Source organism: Indicator indicator, chromosome 20, assembly GCF_027791375.1.
Source record: "Indicator indicator isolate 239-I01 chromosome 20, UM_Iind_1.1, whole genome shotgun sequence".
NCBI classification, from domain to species: Eukaryota; Metazoa; Chordata; class Aves; order Piciformes; family Indicatoridae; genus Indicator; species Indicator indicator.
The window spans coordinates 6,833,512-6,853,314 of record NC_072029.1 but is presented as its reverse complement, the minus strand read 5'-3'; the positions used below and the strand labels follow the sequence as shown (position 1 = coordinate 6,853,314).

Below are 19,803 nucleotides of genomic sequence, written 5' to 3'. Positions count from 1 at the left end.
ATCTTTGGATTTCACCCCATCTCCCCTCCCCCCCCCCACCTCCTTTATTTAATTTGTATGCTATCTTTATCCACCACTCAAGCACATTCCACACAGTCACTAAAGTTCATGGAAGAGATAAGTGGGAAGAAAGGGAAAAAAAAAATCGAGACTTTCAAAGGCTAGGAGGGAAACTGTTTAAAAATAAGGAATAGATCATCCTCCTTAGGGCTGAATTCTTGCAGCAATTTTTTAGGTGGCTACATATGGATTGTAGCAGCTGTGTTCTGAGGCAGCGACAGCACCTGGGATCTCTAGGAGGTGTCAAAGAGAAGTTGCAGGGGGGAGTTACCAAGTGACAATTTCTCCAAACCTGTAACAAGAGTCTGATCTCCAAAGGTTTGTAAGGCTTCAAAAGAGGCTGGGAATTCACTAAGAACTCCCATGACAGAGTACAATGTTTTTCCCAGCTTGTTTTTTATTGCTTCCTGAGCATCAATTTGCTGTTAGTGCTGAAAAACCTACAGTACCCTAAGAAAACTTTTATAAAAGCTTTTGCTGTCAATCATTTGTTAAACTGAGAATAACAGGCATGAGATTTTTGAGCCTCAACTCTAAATGATGATGGTTGTTTGAAAAAAAAATGAATTATGAAATAGAAGGTAGATTGTCTGTAAAGTAAGGCTCAACAGATTAAACTCTAGCATTGCACCCAAAACCAGAGCCCAGAGTTAGGGTGACTTCAGAAGGCAGAGTGACAACAGCTTCCACCTGCTCTGAGAAATACATGTCACATCTCCTCTGACCCTGCATCTACTTTGCACTGCTGAAGAACAACTGAAGGCAGGCAAGAAGCAAACCACCTTAAGGTATGCTGCTGAAAGACCAATGTGGATGTCAAAACAGCTCGGAGGAGGCAGATACCTGTGGATAAGTCCATTCTGTTTGTAATAAAAGACTCAAAACCAGAGAAGAAAACAAATGAAAGGGTAACGGAGCCAGCTAAAGCATACAGACACAGTCCACAGATATTTTCTTTTCTCCTGGGCAGTGGTGCCAGCATGGAAAGTGCAACAGAAGTTAACAGCTGTTCCATATTTTCCCTTCAGCTGTGAAAAGCAGATAGAGACCCATATACTGAGATCAAGAGTCTCACCTTCATCTCATTCTCTGTGCATACTCTAAAAAAAAAAAAAAAAAAGAAAGTGCTTCAAAAATGTCAGTTCAACAAACAATTTGGAGGTAATATTGAATAGTTTCGTTGTTATGATCCTTTCCCTGAATTTCAATGGAGCAACTGACTCTTGGGCTACACCAAAAGAATCTGTGCAATGCTGTGTTATATTGTCACCTTTCGGAACGAAGCAACACTCAAGTTTTGTAGGAGTTGGGAGGACTGTTTAAAACCAAACCAAGATAGAAATTTGGGGGTCATACCTGATCTCTCAGTCTTTCCTGGTGTCCCATTATTGCTGTGGCATGGTGGGGATATTTCTGCTTCAGATGCTCAAGAAAGGCCTCCCTCTTCCTGTCCATTTCTGAGGTTTGCATTCCCAGTATCTCCTTGGAACTGCGAGGGCCACCTACGGTGTGTCTTCGAGGGATGTTGCGGGTTGCCTTTGAGCCAGGAGCAGTGTGGCTGCCGGGCGCCGAACGCAGCTCTTTAGATCGGAGGCATTCCGCATCGTCTAGCGACGTCACATGCAGACTGGGTTTTGCCTGGTCTGAAAGAAAACCAAACCCAAACAGTAGGTGAAAGGGACTTCACCCCCACGTTCACCTCAATAAGGAAACCATGGGTGCCAAAGCTAGGTTCTTTCACAAGTCTGCCCGTGTTCAACAGCGTGCTCTGCATCGTTAGCGTGCACGTGGGGGAAGAAGTGGCCTGCAAAGAATCACTTCTCTAACCATGCACAGGACTAAAGGTACTTTTAACACACATTGCTTCACAGGAAAGTGAGCATCAGTGAAGATGTTCCTTTTGTGTCACCTTTACTACTCTGTGGCTTGAAAAGAAGGTCTGACAGGGCCCTCATTCCCTGATCTTTAAAATCTGCATGCTTGCCCCCAGAATGATAGAATCATAGAAGCAGTCAGGGTTGGAAGGGACCTCAAGGATCATCCAGTTCCAACCCCCCTGCCATGGGCAGGGACACCTCACACTACAGCAGGCTGGCCAGAGCCTCATCCAGCCTGGCTGCAAACACCTCCAGGGATGGGACCTCAACCACCTCCCTGGACAACCCATTCCAGGCTCTCACCACTCTCATGCTGAAGAACTTCTTCCTTACGTCCAGTCTGAATCTCCCCACTTCCAGCTTTATTCCATTCCCCTCAGTCCTATCACTACCTGATATTCTAAAATGTCCCTCCCCAGCTTTCTTGTAGCCCCCTTCAGATCCTGGAAGGCCACAAGAAGGTCACCTTGGAGCCTTCTCTTCTCCAGACTGAACAGCCCCAGCTCTTTCAGTCTGTCCTCATAGGAGAGGTGAGTTCTTCAACAGGCTCCAGTAAACTTAATGGCCCTATAACCAGTATCCAAAAGACAGCAACTGATAAAATTCCTTTTGATGAGGAGATCTGAAATCCTTAATCTCTTTCCAGTGTGCTTTCAACGTGCTTTGAAACACCTACAAAATAATAAGAGAGTTTTGGAGGCTTCCCCCCCGCCCCAGATTTCTGACTGTGGTGTGGTTTTAAATTTCATGGATCTCCCTTGGATTTTATATGTCTCAGGACAGCAGACTGGAAAATACTACATCACTTTTTCAGTAAAGAATTTCTTAAGAAGCAGAATAAAAGACAATTTTGTGTGATATAAAATGAAAAAAAAATCCTCAGAGAAATTTTACAACTGTAAGACCAAAGACCATGATGACAACTGTAAAGAGATAAGCAGACGCTGAGGGTACCTAAATGCTGGCTTATCTTCAGGTAAGGGGGTAACACAAACCCTCTCGTGCTTGCCAAAGTGTTGTCTGGAGCCTTGTTACCCAATACCTTTGAAAATTCCCTCACTCCTTTGTCAGCAAAGAAAAAAAAAAGAAAATCAGAAGTACTGAAAAGGCCTCTCCAAGTCTGATGTGGCCTTTCCCATCTTTCCTGGGCAGGCTCAGATGCCTGTGAGCCTTAACCCTTTGCATCACCTGCACAGGAGCAGAAGTTCTTTCCTCTAGGTGTTTTCAACACATTTCTATTTCTCTCCCTCTAACACTTTCCATTTCAGAGACCTTAGCTATCCCATCAACCACCTCCCTCATGTGCTGCCATTTATATGGCACTGTTGTTTGGAAGCAGGCTCTCACTTGCTTTTTACCATTCAGCCAGGCAGTTTGACACTCTGCTTACCACTTGCCTCAGGAATGTACATGGAGGCTTCTTCAGCTTTCTAGTGTGTGCTGTCAATTATCTGCCAACTCCCACCTAACATCAAGCCCTGGTAATGAAGTGTTATAAAATAAAAATCCTCTCTCTATCTGTGGAGCCACTGCTGGTGTGATGTCCCACCACAATTCACACAGGGAACCAGTTCCCAGGGATTTCACAAAGACTGTGCCCTGGAAGGTCTTCAAAGACTTGCATGTTTCTGTAAGCTTCCTATTAATGCCCAAGGACTCCAAAATGTCACCACCACCCTTCCATTTCCATTCATAGAAACCTATCCTGAAAGCAGAACTGGGCATAGGAGCCAAGACTTCAGGTGGCACCATGCTCCATGAGCACAGATACAGACTTTGGAAACAGATTTGGTTCATGGGGAAGTTTTACTCTCACACAGACTGAAAAATTCTAGAATTATATATTCATTAAGGTTGGGAAAGCCATCTAAGATCAAGTCCAGCCAGCAACACCACCATGGCCATTAAGCCATGTCATGAAGTGCCATGTCCACATTATTTTTTAACACCTCCAGGGATGGTGACTCCACCACTTCTCCATAGCACCTTCTAAGACCTTCTTAGGAGTACAATCCTTGTTAAACCCTCAGAGCAGCAGCCTCACATGTATATCATAGAATCACAGAATGTTAGGGGCTGGTAGGGACCTCGAGAGATCATCTAGTCCAACCCCCCTGCCAAATCACACTTCCACAGGCTCAACTTTTCCATTAAAACACATCCAGCCTCACTGATTACTGAAAATTCAGAGCCAGCTACACCCAGAATGTTTGAGAAAAGTGGCAATAAGAAGAGTTCTGCTTGCAATAGGTAAGTGCGGCCACTCTAGATACACTCAGTCAAAATGGAGCCTGAAAGCTGCACAGTCATTTCAATGGATTTTACACAGGAGGAAAAAGAGGTAGGATGAAGCTTGCTAGAATTTACCCTCTTTAATTTGTTGCACCAAGAGTCTGGAGGTTATATCCCTGAGGCTGTTGGAACAAAGGCAGCAGACATAAATAAGGGATTTCCTTGGAGCTCGAAGGAGTCAGCGTGAGGGTGGGTGACTGAGTGCAGCAATTTGGTATAAGCCCTGAAAGTATGGTCACAGCAGCAGCTTCAATCACTGAACGGGTGTCAGGCACTTTCTCAAGAAGGCAGGCAAACCTGCACTGAGAAACACAACTGAGAAACCATGAATGTGGATTTTTGGGTCCTAACTCTCTCATGCAAAGCCTTTACCTACTCTGCAATTCAATCATTTCAACAGTTTAAGAGCAAGCTGATTATTTGAAACATAAGGAGACATAGGAATTAAAGTGTTTTACCACTTTGTTATTGAATGAAACCTTGAGAAAGAATCCAAAAAAACCATATTTTTCTTATGCTATATTAGAAAGATCAACAACTTCTCTTATTTTTCTTTCATATATTTGGAAAATACTGTATAAATACCAGTGAAAAGAAAGGAATGCAAACTATGCAAACTAATTGCTAGTCTTGCCAGCGAGCTGACCTGGGCATTCAGCAGGACCCAGCAGCATTACAGCACACAGCAGTGCATGACCTCCTTTGCAAACCAAACTCTCTGTCATGTTTGAATCTGGTCTTTCCCCTAGTAACTGCTAAAAAAGTCTTCCTTGACCACTTCCTAGACAGAGACAAGTGACTTTGATGGCAGGGTTGAAAGCTGGGATGGTGAAACTCACTCCCTATGTAGCCTGAGACACATAAACTTCCACAGCTGCTGTGTCAGCCACAGTGCTACAGGGAGGAGAAACTGAGAGAGGATTTCTGGATTCTGGAGTTGCTCAATAACAGTGTGGCCAAACTTTCCATATCTTCCAACCGAAGATAATAGACCTATAAAATCAATCCCCACAGATAACAGTGAAATGTGTGAAGGATCATGTGATGGTTCCCAGAAGAGAGCAAAGAGTAGCAAGAGGATGAATTATGCAAGTACCCTCCTTGGAAAAGGAGTAAAGAGAAGCTGAGGGAAAACACAGAGGTGTGAGATAAGTTTGTCTCCCTCTCTCCCTCCCTCATATTCATAAGCTAAAAGCTGAAGGTCTTCCCATTCAATAAAGTAGCAAGTCTAGAGGGCAACACACAGCAGGGCCTGCTGATTGACAGGGGAGGGGCTCTGGTTATCAAAGGCTTGAGTAAATCTTACAGTTGAGTTGCTTCTCCAATCTGAAAACACATTTCAAGATTTCTTAACATCACCCATTACTACAGAAGATATAGCTACAGGAAAAGCCCAGGTCTGCAGCCTGGAAGCAGTATGCCCAGGAGTATCAGGAAGTTTGTAATGAAGGATTGAGCAGAAGATAAAAAGAAAATAGAAAAAAAAATAAAAGAAAGAAGAAAGAAAAAGAAGAAAGAAGAAAAAGAAAAAAGAAGAAAGAAGAAGAGAAAGAAGAAAAAGAAGAAAGAAAGAGAAAGAAGAAAAAGAAGAAAGAAAGAGAAAGAAGAAAAAGAAGAAAGAGAAAGAAGAAAAAGAAGAAAGAAAGAGAAAGAAGAAAAAGAAGAAAGAAGAAGAAAAAGAAGAAAGAAGAAGAAAAAGAAGAAAGAAGAAGAAAAAGAAGAAAGAAGAAGAAAAAGAAGAAAGAAGAAGAAAAAGAAGAAAAAGAAGAAAAAGAAGAAAGAAGAAGAAAAAGAAGAAAGAAGAAAAAGAAGACAGAAGAAAAAGAAGAAAAAGAAGAAAGAAAAAAGAAAAGAAAAAGAAGAAAGAAGAAAGAATAGGAAAAAGATGAAAAGAGGAAAAGAAAAAAAAAGGAACAGAAAAAGAGGGGAGAAAAAGGAAAAAAGAAAAAGAGGGGAGAAAAAGGAAAAAAGAAAAAGAGGGGAGAAAAAGGAAAAAAGAAAAAGAGTAGAAAAAGGGAGGAAAAAAAGAAGAAAAAGAAGGGAAAAAAAGTTCTTCATCATGTCCTGGTATGCAATTCTTTTAAGTCACACCCACCATCAAGTCTACAAAGGTCAGGACAGTCACTTTGCTTCATTACTTTTAATGTTGTGAAGTTTTTAATAGTCCTGTTTTGCAACCCAGGTGCCATGAGAGAGGAACATTGTCAGAGCCCTTTCAGAAAGGACCAAGTATGGACTTGACCCATCCCGATACTGTGAAACTGAGCCCTGAAGCAAACCACATTCACTACTGAGAGTTTAAAACAGAATACAATTTTAACAGCATGAGTCAAAGCCACCTCCGTTAGATTTATGTTAGCAGTAAAGCTGAGATGATTTGGAACTGTTCCAGTTTATTCCACTGTCATTAAATTGGCTCTCTTTACAAGGAACTTTCAAATGCAAATTTAGGTTATGGGGCAAAACTGCTACATTTGGTTACGAGCTTTCAGCATTCAAAATTTTGTGGACTTCATAAGTCTGCCTGGTCAGGCCTCTCTTTTCCTACCTCCACCTGCATCTCAGGTATCTTCCTGCAGTAGAAACATTACTGAAGGCTTCTTTTTTTCCTCCCCTTCTATTAAGACACATAATTTAAGTGATGATTTCCATCCCACTAAACATAAACATTTACAGACAGATACATGTGACTTGCATTGCCCAATTTTTTTTAACTTAAACCAATTATTTCAAAGAGTATCAAGCAATTAATGAACCCCAAGAAGGAAAAAAAAAAAAGGTTAAAAAAAGCTTTTTTTTTTCTCTCCTAAGTTCTCTAGGCACTATTTTGTTGTCTGGGATTTTTAAACCCAGGTGAACACACCCAGGCACTATTTAACTCACAGAAGCACAGCAGCACAACTTTGTCTGAAGTGCCTCTAAGGAACACAAGACACAGAAACTGGGAATGGTCACAGGTGCTCCACAAATACTTGGATAGCTAAAGATTAGATTAGGTATTTGTCATGCTACCTGAACGTTATGCTCCACGTGGAATAGCCCACATAGAATTCATTAGGAAATGGTTTTCATTCACTTTTAGACAAAATACGGAGTGCAGCAGCGAGTGTAGAAACCCACCACAGCTGACCCACCGTGAAACCACACTCCCTAGTCCCTGGCTCCACTCCAAAACAAATCCAACTGGTTTCACACAAAGTAAACTAACCCTGTGACAATCTGCCGTGAATCTCCCCTCTCGCAAAAGCCGTCCTGAGGAAAAGATGAGCTCAAACCCAGTCAGGGAAGAAGAGCTATTTCCCTAGCCTAGGTGAAGCACACCAAGCATTAGAAGGGGTGGGGGCACTCGTTAAATAACGTCTTCCCCCCTCACAGGAGCAGCACCCTGCACGCCAGGCAGCGTCCTGCCAGCTGTGACAGCAACACTCGGCACGCTCCCTGCTTCCAAGCTCTCTGAAGAGAAAGTTACACTCTGGGAGTCGGTGCATCAGGGAAATCTGCAGAGCCATTAGCACAAGCAGCCCACAAGACACACATGCCTGTTGCCTTTCTTTCCCCCCATCCATTCCGCCTCCAGGCACACAAATCGGCACCGAGGGGCACGTGTAAATGTAACTCCATCTTTGCCTGATTCTCTTTACTTACCCTTCATCTGTCTGCTGTCTGTGGAGCAAGCCAGGCACAGCTCAAGTTTCTGGCTTTCCTTTTCCTCCATTGTCCCTGCCTACGGCACAAGCTCCTCGCTCCAACTTGGAAGGCTCAGCGCTCGGACTTGTCAGCGCCAGGCTCGGGGAGGGGAAAGGAAAAAAACTCTTCCTTTTGGCGGTGCCAAGCCTCCGCTAAGCGCCCCGCATGCCCGGGCTCCTCACCGCAGCGGCGGGCAGCGGGCAGCGGCCGGACGCGCCCCCCAAGCCCTGGGCCCCAACAGGTGATGGCTTTGCTGCCGGCTCGCCCCTAGCCGGCTCGCTTCCCGCTGCAGCCAGGCAGCCGTATGAAAGGGAACATTGCAAACATGATTACAGGCCTGAGTCTCTGCTGGAATCCGAATCCATAGCCTTTTAAATCTCTGTCATGGGACAAAAGCCTTTCCACAGAATATTTTTTTAAGCTCGTAACCACCAAGCCCACAAACGGTCCTGATAAATGCTCCTCTGTCTTTTTTAGCGTCTAGTTTAAAAGTAATTCATTATATAAAGAGCTTTGAGGTTTTGTTTTCTGTTGAATTCTTTCAAGCTGCTCAGAGAATGAATTAGGTGGGGGGGCGGGGGGGAATCAAGATAGAAGAATTCAACTTTAGTGAAGCCAATAAAAATGAATGGTAGCAATATGTAAGCAGTGACTTTGGTTAAGAGGGATTTTGTAGCCTCAGTAGCAAAGCATATAGAAACATAGCACTAATTCTCTTTTGGCAGATAAGAGCCTGGAATCCTGCATAAGCATCAATAGATCCACCAGGCTGTGGAGGCAAAAAGTAATGTGGCTGTGAAGAACGAGATCAAATCCCACAGATTCCAACAGATGCCACATGTGTTGATTTAGTGGAGAATATCAAACTAAATTAGTCTATCAAAATCATCACTCAGAGCCAGAAATGGTGGAGCAGACTGAGTGTTGAGTTACAGCATCAAGACCAGAAAGTTTATGCACGACAACTTCTGAATTAGGTTAAGAACAAAGCATAACTGAGATACCAATAAAAATATGCAATTTCTCATTTAAATCAACCTCATACTGCAACACCAGATAGCAGTTAGTATCTTGGATGCCTTTTGAAACAGACCTAGCATAATCTGATCTTCCAAGCTTTCTTCAACTCTGACTTCAGTATAACATCAGCTAAATTGCTTGCAATGACCTCTCAACTACCCAGTCCAGACAGGCTAGGAAAATTCCCCTTCTCTTCCTTCCATGTCTCTGTCTGGCAGAAATGTCATCCTATCTACTTAGGTTATTGAATGCAGAAATGTTTTGTGTATATATAAATTCAATAGAGAAGCTCAAGGAGAATCACTCTCCCCATGGCCCAATCCTCCCCCTTGCAGACAGAACCACCATTTGAGGAAACTACAATGAATGATTGATAAATGAACAAAACTATTGCTCATTAGAGCAGACAGACATATTCTCTGGCACTTCAGAAATATTTATTTTCCTTCTTAACAATTAATTCTATATGGTCTTAGAGTCTGGCAAAGCTCCCAGAAATCTGGCACAGAAAACACAGAAAAGATGAAAATACAACCTAAACATTAGCAATGCTATTTAAGGTCTGCAGAACAGTGCTCCCAATAGAATACTCCTATAGTTGCCTGCAATATATATATTCAGATTAGTGTTTTTACTGGCCATGGGTTGCTCCTGCTCATTCTGATTGTGGACTATTTTAGGAGAAGTGATGGCCAGCCATCCCGTCTATCTGATGTTGCCTGTTGTGACGTGGAGGAATGTGCAGTTAACACTGACGTTTTCCAGACTCTGGACAAGCATGATGAGCCTCTTGCAACTTACATGCAGAGCCAGCTGGAAGGAGAAGAGGGCTGTTATAGGAATAGTGATCAATGAACACCAACAACTTCAAGAAACATCCAAAGAACTCCAAAATCCCTGATGGGAAAAGGAAGCCAAGGCAGCTGCCTGGAGTAGCCACATGAAAGGTGTACCAAGATGTTACCTGGACACAGGGCTCAGAAACTGAGAGTTAGGGAACTAAGGGCATCTTTTTTAGATTCACAGAGTGCTTTGGGTTGGAAAGGACCTTAAAGATTGTTTAGTTCCAACCTCCCTGCCATGGACAGGGCCATCTTCCATTGGACCAGGTTGCTCAAGGCCCCCAGCCAGCGTGGCCTTGAACATCACCAGGGAGAGGGCATCCACAACCTCCCTGGGCAATCTGTTCCAGTGTCTCACCCCTCTCAATGTAAGGAATTTCTTCCTAATCTCCAGTCTAAATCTGCCCTCCTCAAGATTCAATCCATTCCTTCCCATCCTATCACAACAAGCCCTTGAAAAATGTCCCTGGCTTTCTTGTAGCCCCCTTCAGGTACCGGAAGGCTGCTCTAAGGTCTCCCTGGAGCCTTTTCTTCTCCAGGCTGAACAGCCCCAACTCTTGCAGCCTGTCCCCACAGGGGAGGTGCTCCAAACCTTTGATCATCTTCATGGCCTTCTTCTGGACCTGCTCCAGCAGTTCCATATCCTTTGTATGCTGTGGGCACCAGAGCTGGATGCAGCGGGGTCCAGCTCCAGGTGTGGTCTCACAAGAGCAGAATGGAAGGACAGAATCACCTCCCTCATCCTGCTGGTCACACTGCTTTGGATGCAGCCCAGAAACCTTATCCAGAAAGCACAAAACACACTTTCCTACAAATGTCTGAAAGGAAGGTGGGCTTGAAGCCTTATAAAAAAAACTAGGTTAGTTCTGGAGATCAGCACAGTTTATACCAAAAGCCTTAATAAGATCAAAATCAATGTGTTCTACCTCCTTTGGAGGCATTGCCTCAATTCTGAGGTGAGGGAATAAAGAACAAACCTAGAAAATTAGGTTTAAGATTAAAAAACTATTAATTAAAATAAAAATCTCTACTGTTAGCTAGCACCACTAGTTTGCACAACCAAAAGCACAAAACAGAGAGCTGGTCTGCAGACTCCCCCACTGACATGTCCTAGTGAGCAGCTAGCTGCCCATTGAGACAGTGACAGCCTTCTTTTGGAACTGTTGCTTTCATGGCCACAGCAAGATGCTTCCACTGCTGAGAATGACAGTACATGGTATTGCTGCTGCTGCTAAGGGGCCTGAACAACACAGACCTCCAAAATGCAGAGATGATCTAAGAGAGGCTGCCTGTTTGATTCTGGACCTGTGACTTGAAAACTGGGTGTCATCTTAGGAGAACTTCTGCAGCTTGAGACATAGTCTCAGAGGAATTAAAGAGCACTGGCAAAAGGTGAGAGAGATAACGTGACACACTTTGGTACCATCAGAATCAAACAAAACAAAAGAGCCTGCCCAGCCTCAGAGGAAACATAACCACCTCTGCTGCTGCTCAGGACAGCAAGACCTCAAAAGGAAAAGGGAAAAGTCCTTGATCCCAAACTGGATTTAATTAATGTATGTAACAATGCCATTCTTTAAGATGTTACCTAAGTCTGATTAAAAGAATTAGTGAAACTTCTTTGGCAGCTGAGAAACTGGAGCCAGCCAGAAGCATTCTACTGTTAGGCTCAAAGAGCTCCCCAGCACAGTCACTGGGATGAATCACTAAGGACAAGTTAAATAAACTTGATTAACCAGTTCACAGCACGCAATCAGCGCTTGTTTATCAGTGGGATCAACAACAACAGTGCCTCCTTTTAATTACTGTGCTCAGATCTGGACCCATCCATATCAAAACAATACACAGAGAATAATTGCCTACAGGTTATGCTGCTTTAATTGTGTTTAAAATTAGTGTCCCAGAGTGGCTTAAACACTTCTGGGTTTAGTGTGTGTGGAACAGGAACCATTAACAAACACTGGCTGTGCTCAATTAGTCAACATTATAATATATATATATAAAACAATGACTCCATGGCTGTAGCAATTATTCACAAGTGAAGAAAAAAAGGGAAGTTAATTAGTAATAGTTAAATCAGAAAAAGCATTCTGCAATTAAAGAGCTATCTCAATGTCCATGTGAAATCATGGAGTCACTGAGAAAAACATCTTGAAGGCTCTCTACAGAAGCCAGCCTGACACTGTCTAGCCTACTGCAGTCCAGAAACAAAAGAAATATTGGACGTGGAGTGGTGAGGCAGAAGCCTGGAAGGAATTAAGAGCACTCAAGTGGGTCATGCTGCAGCACCTCTCCTAGTCATCACACAGCCAGAGACTGCTTGGGCCTGCCCTGGAGGAAAGCAATATCAAGGGGATGCTCCAGCAGGTCAGGAAACTTCCCTTCCACACCAGCGAGTTGTAGGTAGCCATTCACTGCCAACTGGTCAGGTTTGGAATGGAGAAAGTAACTAAAAAAAATATGTAAAACCAGCACAGAGGGTGGAGAAACTCTGCTTTCTACTGGGGACAGCAGAGAGCAGCTTCATTGCTGCAATCCACCTTAGCAGGTCTCTACTGCCCTTAGTGTTTGGCAAGGTCACAGTGGCCCTTGCTGTGGTCTCTCAGTGCTTCAAAGTGAATTCACTCCTTTGGCCAAGCATTGGAATAAGCTGCCCAGGGAGGCAGTGGAGTCCCCATCTCTGGAGGTGTTCAAAAAACATGTCACTGTGAGACATGGTTTAGTTGTCATGGTGATGTTGGGTTGACAGTTGGATTTGATGATCTTAGAGGTCTTTTCCAGCCTTAATGATTCTACAATTCTAAGAGCAAAGGCCTATGCTCAGATAGGGTATTACCAAAGATTATCTCATAGCAGACAATCACCTGTACAAGCTAAAAGAATAAAAATCTCTGAGGTCTATTGATAGGAATTGATCTGAAGGGGAAAGACTTTTCAAAAGCAGTTGTCTGCTGTCTGGTATGGCACAACAAGGAATCAGAGATTTAGGGTGTGGGGGAAGGCTTTATCATCCTTTGGTCTCACCTGCTCAGTAAGGGATTTCAATAAATTGGGTCCTTTTTCTAAGGCAAGGATAGTAGTTCAGTTATTCAGTGGCTAATTTAAAGGAAAACACCTGAACTGGAGTATAAAAGTTATGATGACACATAACCTCATGAAACCTCTGGGATTATTTATCATGAAACTGCTTTGGCTGTTAAAAAATCCATGGACTTTCAATATTTAGGCTTCATACATTCCAGTCCAGTTAAGAACTCTCATACTTGCAAGGAAAATGTAGCCCAAGGAGTGCAACAGAAACACCCCAGCTGAAGCAAAACCAAAACCTGAGTATAAGCTCCTCTCCACATCTCCATAAGTCAGATCTACAGGTTTCAGCTCTTCAGAGAAGTTCAGAGACCAACAGTGGTGCCAAGAGCTGCCACCAGCCTTAATCACTAAAACAACCATTAAAAAGACTCACTAAGAGGTTGAATATGAGATATTTGGGCAGAAGATAGATTCATCTTTCCAATGCCATTTCAGCTAGAGCTCTGGGGAGCAGCTATAATCACCTGTTACTTGGCATCACCAAGCTCTCAGGTTGAAGGATGCAGTACCCCAGTCCCACCTCCTGCCAACAAGCACTGTGCTGTGCCTTACACATCTCCAAGCAACAGAGCATCCTTCATTCACTCCAAAAGACATTTTGCTCAAGCTTACAGCTCTCCCACCTGGACACTTAACATCATGTTAAATAGGTTAGACTTCCTGTTTTGCAAGCTTTAGCCTCGTTTCCTTCCTCCTCCTGGAAGGTCTGAAAGCAGTATACACTTGTGCATGCCCAGCATCAAACTGAGAAAAGAGGCTGTGGTCAGCAAAGAAATGCTAACATTTAAGAAGACAGGGGAAAACAAAACAAAAAACAAAACAAAAGAAAACAAAACAAAACAAAAGAGGTGATTCTTGTCTTTCACCTGTAGCTTTTACCTCCCTCTCTAATGGGGAACAATCCCAATAAAGTTAACTTTTGGCACATTTTAACAAAACTTCCCTTCCTGCTACTCAAGGTAAGGTGAAACAGAGCTAAATGGACATAATTGCAGGATGAACATTTCTGACTCATGTAATGCAACACCTCACTTCAGGCTTTTTATCCCCCCTCATTGTCATCCCAGCATGGGAAGCAGTTAGTGCACAATATTAGTGCACTGTCACACTGCAGCTCCTCCTCACACCTGCCAGCCTGGCCAACACATCACACTTGCCATGAAGGATCACCTATGGTAAGGGATGAGGTCAGCCTGCAAACACAGGAATAGAAAATATGAACATCTGTTTTGTAAGGTACCAAATAAATAGCTCTGTGGAAGGAAAATGTGCCTTACATAGCGGAAATTTCAATCACTAGAGTTTAATCAAATAAAAAGCAGTATGTGGGTGGGAAGGAACAGTGCAGGGAATTGTTTCTGAGGGAGGTGGAAGAGAGGGAGGGGAGAAGGTCGCTTTTAAGTCCATCTGCTCTACATTCAAATTCTATTTCTCCCCCGTGTAAAGCATTTTGGTTTTGATAAGTTCCCTTTTGGACGAATTCACTCAAACAGAGCTCTGGTAAGAGTTTGGCTTCAAAGTGGTCCAACTTCTTAACAGTGCCAGAAGAACAGAATTAACGTCTGAAATACTGACTGACTATTGCTGGTTTCAGGGATCTCTGCAGGCTCTGGTTGCAAAAGTACAAAGCAGTGTGCTTGAGTGATTAAAGGCATGGGGAGCTGCTCTCCAGTGCTACAGGGCTGTTATTTGAGGGCATTTCTGCACACAAGGGCCGTGAAAGGTGGCTGTTGGAGCTGACAGCTCAGGCACACCATGGCCAGCAGCAGCAGGACTTCCATGATCCTCCATCCTGCAACAGTCACCACTGTAACTACTGAGTCTCATGCCTCACCTGGGATAAGGTGGCTTTGCAAATAGAATCATAGAATTGTTTCAGCTGGAAAAGATCTCTGTTACAGTTTGCAGGGGGAACTCTCACCTAGTCCCTGACTGCAAAGACTGAAAACAAATTACCATTGGATGCAAAAGAAAAACAATGATAAGGTCTATATAATTCATTGGATTGCTAATGGGAATATAGAGCAGAGGCATAAAGAGTTCTTTCTCTCTTCTTTTTCTGTTGCTTTCTGCTTGCAGCTTTCCTCTCTCTCTCTTCTGTGGCCTTGCCAGGGGTATCTGTGTTTTGACTACTGTGTGAGGTAACAGGAAGGAGGGAGGGAGTGGGGGAGGAGGTGAAGGGTCCCCTGGATCCATCCAGGGGATCTGAGGAGTTTCTGTGTTATATATATATATATATATATATATTTATATACAATTTATAAACATCTATTGTACATACATTGTGTATTTTGTACATATTCATTGCATTTCATATTTCTAGATTGTAGTTTGCTTGTACCTAGAGCTGCATTTGCTTCCATCCCAAATTGAGCTAGTCCGGCAATTTTATTTTGGAGGAATTTTTCTCCAGATTAGTTGGGGGGTAATTTCAACCCACCACAATCTCTAAAATACTCAAGTCCAACCAGCAACCCAATACCACCATGGCCATTATTAACCCATGTTCCAGAGTGCCAGGTCTACATGTTTTTTGGACACCTCCAGGGATGATGTCTCCACCACCTCCCTCGGCAGCCTGTTCTTGCAGCAAAGAAATTGTTCCTCATCTCCAACCTACACCTCCCTGGCACAATTTCAGGCCATTTCCTTTCATTCTATCACCTGATAATAGGGAGAAGAGATCAACACCTACCTCACTGCAAATTCTGGGTGAAGTACTGGAAAGAAAGAAGTATCAAAATCTCTTTGAGGCAAGGTGACAATATTACTTATAAGCCCCCATTTCAGTTTTAGAAGGACCTATAAATCCTCTCTCACAGTGGAGAGTAACATAGAAATGCCCTTGGAAGAGGGCATTGGGTAAGTGAAGGATGAGTTGAGAAGTATTCAGTCAATGCTTCTAGTCTGGTTTTGTGCAAGGAGTAAGAGCTCAGAGCAAGAGTAACTGGAGCCTAGTACAGAAGTTCTATCCAGAGCTCTCCTCTATCCAGGACTATGGGAGTAAACCTAAGAGCACAAGATAGTCTGCAAAATGGAAATGAGGACAGAGGCCTTTACAGGGCTAACATCACTTGAAACACCTAAATCAAATCAAGTCTGAATAGTTTTCTTAGATTGGATATCAGGAAAAGTTTCCTTCCTGCAAGAGTGGTCAGGCATTGGGACAGGCTGCCCAGGGAGGTGGTAGAGTCACCATCCCTGGAGGTGTTCAAAAAACCATGTAGACCTGGAACTGTGGGATGTGGGTTAACAATGGCCATGGTGGTTTCAGGTTGACTGTCGGACTCAATGTTCTTAGAGGTCTTTTCTAACCAAAAGGATTCTCTGATCCTATGATTCTAAAGAAGTGCCTAAACACAGCCAGAATATACAGGCTGAATCCCACAACTGGGGGTGGGGTGGTGTGTGTGGAATGCTACAGGCAGTAATTATCAATCACTTTCCTTGCCCGACCATCTAAGAAGGTAATTTGTTTGTTTTCTCCACCCTGCAAGGAAAAGACTGGGTGGTCTTCTGACTTTAAGGGTCCGAGAAATATTCCTCTTGAGGACAAGGCAGCACTGGGCCTGCTGGGCAGCATGAGGTCCTTTTTCAACGCTGTCTTACACTGCCCTTGATGTTAGTTGTAAGCATTAGAACTGTGGCAGTGCTTTGCAAATCAGCACTAAAGACTTTTACTTCATGGCTCCATGTGAATCTCAGGAGGGTTCCCAAGACATGAATAAAGCCTTAGCTGTTGAAAGGTAGCATGTTTTCAGTTGCTCAGCTGTCTTCATCAGCATGGGACTGCCATGCCACAGGTATTCTTTATTTGGTTAAAGACTAATTCCCCTTCATCTTGCAGAAGTTGTCCCCAGCTGTAGGAATATAGCAGCTTTATTTGATATATGATAAACAACTCTGAATTCTGAGGCTGTTAGCTCATGGAGGGAGTGACATCTCTTTAAAACACAAAACCTCAGCCCCTTGCAGACAGCTTAACTCATTCACTTTCTGTTTTTTAAAACAGAATTCATTGCTATACATTCAGACTAAAAAATACTAATTAGAATTGTTTGTATCTTCAGCCCCTTCTTAAGTGAAGTACATTTGGTAACACCTATGCTCAAAGCTGTGACACTTGAAGTCATATTTGCTTGCCTGCTAAAGAACCTAACTCATGGAGTGTCCAAATGGGGTAAAAGAGCTTCCTTTTGCAGTAAAAGGAAGCTAGGAGAAAATGGGGCAGAAACCAGGCTGAAAAGCTTTCTGAAAGCTGCAGCTGCAGCCAACAGCTGAAAGTTAAAATCAGACCTTATTTTCTCTCCTCATCTTGTGGGTTCTGCCACAGTTTTCAATGAACCACAAATTCAGCCACAGAGGCACTACCGCTTGTAATTTTCTCTTGCTGATGGAGCTAAAATAAGAACCATAAACACTTTCCCCCAGCTTCAGAAAGCAGGACATGTCACTCCCCAGCAGGACTCTTGACTCACTGCACGTGGGATGTGTTGGGCAAGCAGAAAAATCCACATGGGGTCCTGTGAAGTTAACAATGAAATGTTGCATGGAGAACCTGGAACACCAGATCGTATGGGCTGAGGAAAGCAGGAGCAGGAAGTGCATTTCCATTTCCCAACTCAGTGAGCGAACAGACATGTGACAGCCAGCAGATATGGCTCCCTTGGATTTCCCCAGGGCATTCTTGGTAAAGAAACTAAGGGACGAGATCCTCTCAATGATTAAAAAAAAAACAACCAAACCTGAATAAAGATAGGAAAACCCCTGCAGGAGCAAAATTTCCTAGGGGATGGAGATTACCAATGGCATCACAGAGAGCACACTGCTTCAGGAAGCTCTCAGCAGTCGTGAGCTGGAAGAGTAGGTATAAAGGAAGTGGCAGAGCTTGCTGAGAACTTTACCATATTCAGTGAAGACAAGGGCTGATTATGAAGATGACACTCCACACGATCCCCTGACTAGGCAGTAAACTGACAGACAAAACCCCATGCAGACAAATGTAAAGCGATGCACACTGGCTTTGAACGGACGATTACTGCTCCGAAAGAGAGACTGAGGTGATAAACATTTTATGAACATTTCAGCTGGGTGCTCATTAGTGATTAAACAAAGCCAAACAGATGATGGAAAAAGCGAGGAGAAGAATAGTGAACAAGACAGATAATATCCTCGTGCTACTGTCCAAGTCCACAGCCTCCCCACGTTTTGCATATTGCATGCGGTTTTAATTCACTCCAGGTCAGACAAGATATAGCAGAAATAGAAATATTAAGAAGGCAGCAACGTGGATGATCAAAGTTATGGAACAGTTTCTGTACAAGGAACAACTAAATTATGTAGGACTCTCCATTCTGCAAACAGATGACTCAAAACATCTGCGTGAGGTCTATAAACATGAGTGACAGAGAGAAGCTGAATAGGGAAAGACTGTTCATTGTCTCTCTCAACACAGCCTGCAGGGTCATCAAATGAAACAAGAAGGCTTGTGACTGAAAAAATACATAGATGTGAATATCAGCTTCACAGAGCACTATGGAAGTGCTGGTGAGATGGGGAACTTCTTGCTGTAGGACACTGCTGACTTTAAGAGAGTTTTAAAAAAAAAATGAAAAAGTGAATGGGGAAAAAAAAATCATTAAGAACTGTTAAAAAAAACCCCAAACACACTCCTTGTTTTCTTTCAAGTGATCTCTTACCCATATATTGTTGGGAGGATGTTCCTAAAGTTTCACTACATACTCTCCTTGATCCTGCATTCTGCCCTAGATAAGCATCACCATTTGAGACAGGTTGTTGGACTGGATCTCTAAGCTGACCTGCTGCAACTGCTCTTACACTTGGCAAGGTCCAAGAAGCTCTACTGCTGTCAGTAACACTTGCCCACATGTGCTAAACAAAGAAACAGAAGCACTTAAATTACAACAACAACAAAAAAATTGACAACCCCAGACCTAATCAAAACACTCTGCTGTGTATTGAGAATTGTATGGAAATCTCCTGGAGCAGAGCTATAGGAGAGGATGGATCACATGCAATATGTCCAGGCAGAGCATCTCATCAGTTGCAAAGCTGGCCTTAGATATTTGTCTCACAGCACAGAAGTTTTTCTTTAAGTTCAAGTGAAACCTCTTTTCTTCTAGTTCATGCCCATTGCCCCTTGTCCTGTTGCTGGAAGAGTCTGGCCCCATCTTCTTGCCCCCCCCCCCCCCCCCAACCCCTCCTTTAGATATTGATAAGCATTGAGAAGATCCCCTCTCAGTCTGCTCTTCTCCAGGCTAAACAGCCCTCAGCCTCTCCTCAACAGCCCTCCAGTAGTTCCCTGTATCTCTTCAACTGGACACAATACTTCCAGGGTGGCCTCACCAGGGCAGAGTAGAGGTGGCAGAGAACCTCTCTTGACCTGCTGGTCACATTTTCTTAATGCACCCCAGGAGCCCATTGGCCTTTTTGGCTACGAGGGCACATTGCTGGCTCATGGTGAACTTGTCCACCAGCACTCCTGGGTCCTTCTCCACAAAGCTGTGTTCTAGCAGGTCAACACCTCACACCTGTGTTGATGCAGGACTTTACACTTGCCCTTGTTGAACTTCATGAGGTTCTCCTCTGCCCAGCTCTCCAGCCTGTCCAGGTCTCACTGGGACTCCACAGTGTGGTACTGGGATATGGCAGCAGTAGGATCGTTGGCAACTTGATCATTTAGAAGTGTGAAATCTGAGTATCCACCTACTACTACTACACACAACCTCTCCATGAAGACATCAGATGTTTTGTCCTTGGAGTTCCTGCAGTTCTTTGGAAATTTGCCTTTGCCATTTCCTTACCATAACAAGATGTCTAACCACCTCCTTGCTTTCCTGTTCCAAGAAAACAGGAGAGTTGGGGTTTTTTTGTTAGGAGAGTTTCCAAGGGCACGGAATAATACACCTTTTATG

The 19,803-nt window shown here is 43.5% G+C and overlaps 1 protein-coding gene across 3 annotated transcripts in view; it reads right to left on the bottom strand.

Moving 5' to 3' along the window:
* Positions 1–7,944, bottom strand: part of KIAA1217 (KIAA1217 ortholog) — a 201,265-nt gene extending 193,321 nt beyond the window's left edge. For 2 of the 3 annotated variants that reach the window (XM_054390019.1, XM_054390021.1), the window contains exons 1-2: positions 7,875–7,944; positions 1,417–1,703 (exon numbers count right to left, since the gene is read on the bottom strand). In XM_054390019.1, coding sequence (XP_054245994.1) covers positions 1,417–1,703; positions 7,875–7,944 — 357 coding nt within the window. Of the gene's footprint in view, positions 1–1,416; positions 1,704–7,874 lie in introns of those variants that run through there. The other variant, XM_054390022.1, reaches the window with a different exon arrangement.
* Positions 7,945–19,803: the final 11,859 nt, after the last annotated feature.